Source organism: Lupinus angustifolius, chromosome LG03 (assembly GCF_001865875.1).
Source record: "Lupinus angustifolius cultivar Tanjil chromosome LG03, LupAngTanjil_v1.0, whole genome shotgun sequence".
NCBI lineage: Eukaryota > Viridiplantae > Streptophyta > Magnoliopsida > Fabales > Fabaceae > Lupinus > Lupinus angustifolius.
The window spans coordinates 27003915-27007859 of NC_032011.1; the positions used below are offsets into that span (position 1 = coordinate 27003915).

General features: G+C 33.4%; 1 protein-coding gene across 1 annotated transcript; it reads left to right on the forward strand.

The window, feature by feature from the left end:
* On the forward strand, positions 216 to 2778 carry LOC109344263 (14-3-3-like protein B). The gene is made up of 4 exons (XM_019582968.1): positions 216 to 786; positions 1148 to 1270; positions 2295 to 2411; positions 2526 to 2778. The coding sequence occupies exons 1-4, from the start codon at positions 295 to 297 to the stop codon at positions 2544 to 2546; spliced, it is 753 nt and encodes a 250-aa protein (XP_019438513.1). The 5' UTR covers positions 216 to 294; the 3' UTR covers positions 2547 to 2778.

Here is a 3945-nt window from a genome sequence, read left to right on the forward strand (position 1 = left end):
GATTTATTATGGAGGGCAACGATTTAAATTTCCATTATATTTTTTACTTTATATATTTTGATTTGCACTTATAATTTTATCATATATTTTATGTATTTTTATTATTTTATACGCGTATCCCCTGAACGTATCGTATCCTGTATTTTGGAAAGAAAAAAATACGTATCGACGTATCAGATACGTATCATACCCGACATAGGTATCACTAATAAACCTCACCCACCATAAAAACACGCAGTCTCTCTTTCAGTCTCTCTTCTCGTCTTTGACAATCCCAATCCCCAAAATCAAAAAATGGTTTCTTCAATCTCAGAAAACCTAACCAACGACCAATACGTTTACCTCGCAAAACTCGCCGAACAAGCCGAACGCTACGAAGAGATGGTTCAATTCATGCAGAAGCTCGTAACCTCTTCCACCTCCGAACTCACCGTTGAAGAACGCAACCTTCTCTCCGTCGCGTACAAGAACGTTATCGGTTCCCTCCGTGCCGCGTGGCGCATCGTATCTTCAATTGAAATGAAGGAAGAGGGTCGCAAGAACGATGAACATGTTGTGCTTGTTAAGGATTATAGATCTAAGGTGGAGAATGAGCTTTCTAATGTTTGTGATAGTATTCTTAAGCTTCTTGATGATAATCTTATTCCTTCTGCGACTTTGAGTGAGTCGCAAGTGTTTTATTTGAAGATGAAGGGTGATTATCATCGTTATTTAGCTGAGTTTAAGATTGGGCATGAGAAAAAATCTGCTGCTGAAGAAACCTTTTTTTCTTATAAGGCTGCACAGGTTCTCTTTTACTCATAATTGCTTTAAATTTTCAATTTTTTACTTGTTTAGATTGGGATTTAAGTTCTGTTTGTTTAGCCTTGGAAAAAATTGATTTTGAAAATGTGATTTACTTTTAATTGATGTTTATAGAAGTTAGATGGATTTGGTTAAATTTAAATATATAAAAAAAATCAATTTTTACTTGAGAAGACCTGCTTCTCAAAATAATCAACAAATCTAATTATTTTGATATGCTGCTTATTCAAAAAAATGTTACCTGAACATAAGTCATGTCTTGTAAAAAATATTAAATTAGTTAAGAAATTAGACAAAATTTTAATGTTCTGATTTTGGGTTGTTTTTAATTTTTTTCCCATAGGATATTGCTCAAGTTAATCTTCCACCCACACATCCAATTAGATTGGGTTTGGCTCTGAACTTCTCTGTGTTCTACTATGAAATTCTCAACCAGTCTGATAAGGCATGTGGGATGGCTAAACAGGTATGCATGGTTTATGAATTTCAATTGGAGAGATAATCTGGCTTGTGTTATTTGATTTGAGCTGTAGAAGTTTGTCAAGTTTTGTTCTGCTATAATCTGTCCAGAATTGCATGATTTATTGATATATGAATTTCAAATCTGATTTATTGTAATGGCATGATTTGTACTTGCGCCGAGAATGATTTATTGGAATCTTATAAAAGTAAGAGGCCCTGGTTCTGTTTGAGTTGGGTATATGGTCCTGTACCTAAGGAGAAGATTGTTGAAAACTAGGAATTTTGTTAATTTCTCTAGTTTGGTTTGCTTTAGAATCTGTTTTCTCCAAATATTGTGAAGTTTTAAGGATCCAGTGTAACATAACTTTTATTCCACTCTGACCACAAACAGAAATAAGGTTAACATGGATAGTAGTTCTTACTTATGTGTGTGTACCCATGATAGTTGGGCCAATGAATTACAATAACATAGAAGTTTGACTTTCACATTCGGGTTGTTTGCAGTTTCACAGGTGAGGCTAAGGTTATTCTGAGGGAACTTATAGTTTCTGAAAGTGATTGTGTTCAGTGTGAATTATGGTACTACATTGAATGAATTTGTACTAGTACCGAGTATTTTTAACATGAAGCTTGGTAATTTTTTCACTTCAATTGGACTATTGACAAAAGGGGAAGTTGCATACAGAAGCAAGTTAACAAAAATACTTTCGCTTTGTTTCAACAGAACTATTTTTTAGAAATAAAATGTTACTATTTATTTACAATGATGTTATTATGCTTTCCCTGTACCAAACTCCCGAAACTTTAACTCAAAAATTAAAAATTCCCCCCACAAAAGAAGTATACTTCAATTTGTCTATAAATTAAAACCAGTCATATCTTGCTGCAACCCTCATATAAGTCACATGATTCCATGTTTTCTTGTGTTCCATTCATGCTTGGCTTCTATTTTACCGAGTACTGCCGTAGGAGCATAGTCTTATTGATCCTAAAAATTTACTGAACCTTAGTCTTTCCAATTTTTAAAGGCTTTTGAGGAAGCAATTGCTGAGCTGGACACCCTGGGAGAAGAATCCTACAAAGACAGCACTCTCATAATGCAACTTTTGAGAGACAACCTCACTCTTTGGACTTCTGATGTTCAGGTAAATATTACTATAACCGAACCCCACACCCATTATAGAATATTCTTCTGTAAAAACAGTTTGATCAATCTCTATTTCCTAATGCTAAGTTAAGCTATATTTGATTCCCTGCAGGACCAACTAGATGAGCCTTGATATTGATTTGAGGGGTCATATTCTTCCTCTGAAGGAGGTGGGCTTTGAATGTCATTTCTTTGTGCTGATTAAGAATTGCCCTAGTTTATATAAGATTATTGACAATCTGTGATTATAATGTTTTGTGAACAGAAGAAGACCAAACCAAGTTTTTTATTGTGTTATGTGATTTGGAATGGATTTTGTATAATGTGAGATCCAATCAATTATATTTGGTGCATTATTATTCTCACATGGAAGTAGCATCATTCATATATCAATTGTGATGATAGTGCATGATGCTGACATATATATATAACTTTTTCCAATATAAATATCTAATTTGTTTGTTACATATCAAACACCAATTTCTGAAAGTGTCCAAAAAAACACTAGATTTGTAGGACTGGCTTTTCAATACAATTTGGCCCAATGTTGAAGGTACCAATATTTTTTTGTTCTACTAATTGAAAGATATTTCCCTTCTCAATCTGTCAAAAGATCTGTGTTGAAGTAGTGAGTATATGATATACTTACATGAGTTAATAAAGAAGCAGTCCTATACATGCTGATGCTGCACTTTACTCCTCTAGTGATAGCAATAATATACTAAACAATAACTTTACCGTTCACTGTTGTGCTCGTGCGTGCGGCCGGAAGGTTTCTCAAACATGCAAATTTCACACCATGTTTCAACTTTTGTCAGCAAATCCAAATGAGTAAAATTATACTCATTTTAGTTTTGTTGGTTGTTTTTTTGTTGGTACCAGCATTTGAACATGGGTCTGATTGATATAATTTCAAAGCATCAAAGAGACCCAAAATGCTAGTAAATTATACTCGTTTGATAATTTGGAAATTCTTTTCATTTCCTTCTTTATATTTCTTATTAATTTCACTCACCAATTGGTTAGAAGAAAGATATGGGGTATAAAAATGGAGTTAGGATCATCTCCATTAATGGAGAGACAAGTATACCTAAAACATGAGTAAAAAGGTAATATGACTTAACATTTTTATCCTTAAGATATAATGAAATAACATTTTTACCCTTACATGTAAGTATAAAAGTGATCACTTACCTCTCCATTAATGGAGAGTATCCTAACTCATAAAAATGAAGCCTAATGAGTATCTATAGGGACCTAAACAAATTATCTTTTCGTTCTATAGTATGAACTTTAAGGAGTATGAAGTTTCATTTTTTATTTGATATAAGTAAGTCGATAAAGAATCCATTTAACTTCATTTGTTCCATGCCAAAAGCATACCTACATCACGATAACCCTTCTTTGAAAAACTTTAGAGTGCTCTAGTTTTTGGATAACAAATGGACCTCCCGACAATTTTAATGTAGCTGATTTCTCCTCGTTTAGTTAGGGTACATGCTCTCTAGCTAAGGATGTGTTAGGAAAGTTAA

Coding starts and splice junctions, on each gene's coding strand:
- LOC109344263 (XM_019582968.1), top strand. CDS start 295: ATGGTTTCTTCAATCTCAGAAAACCTAACCAACGACCAATACGTTTAC. Junction 1,271..2,294: donor CATGTGGGATGGCTAAACAG/GTATGCATGGTT, acceptor CAATTTTTAAAG/GCTTTTGAGGAAGCAATTGC. Junction 2,412..2,525: donor TTTGGACTTCTGATGTTCAG/GTAAATATTACT, acceptor GATTCCCTGCAG/GACCAACTAGATGAGCCTTG.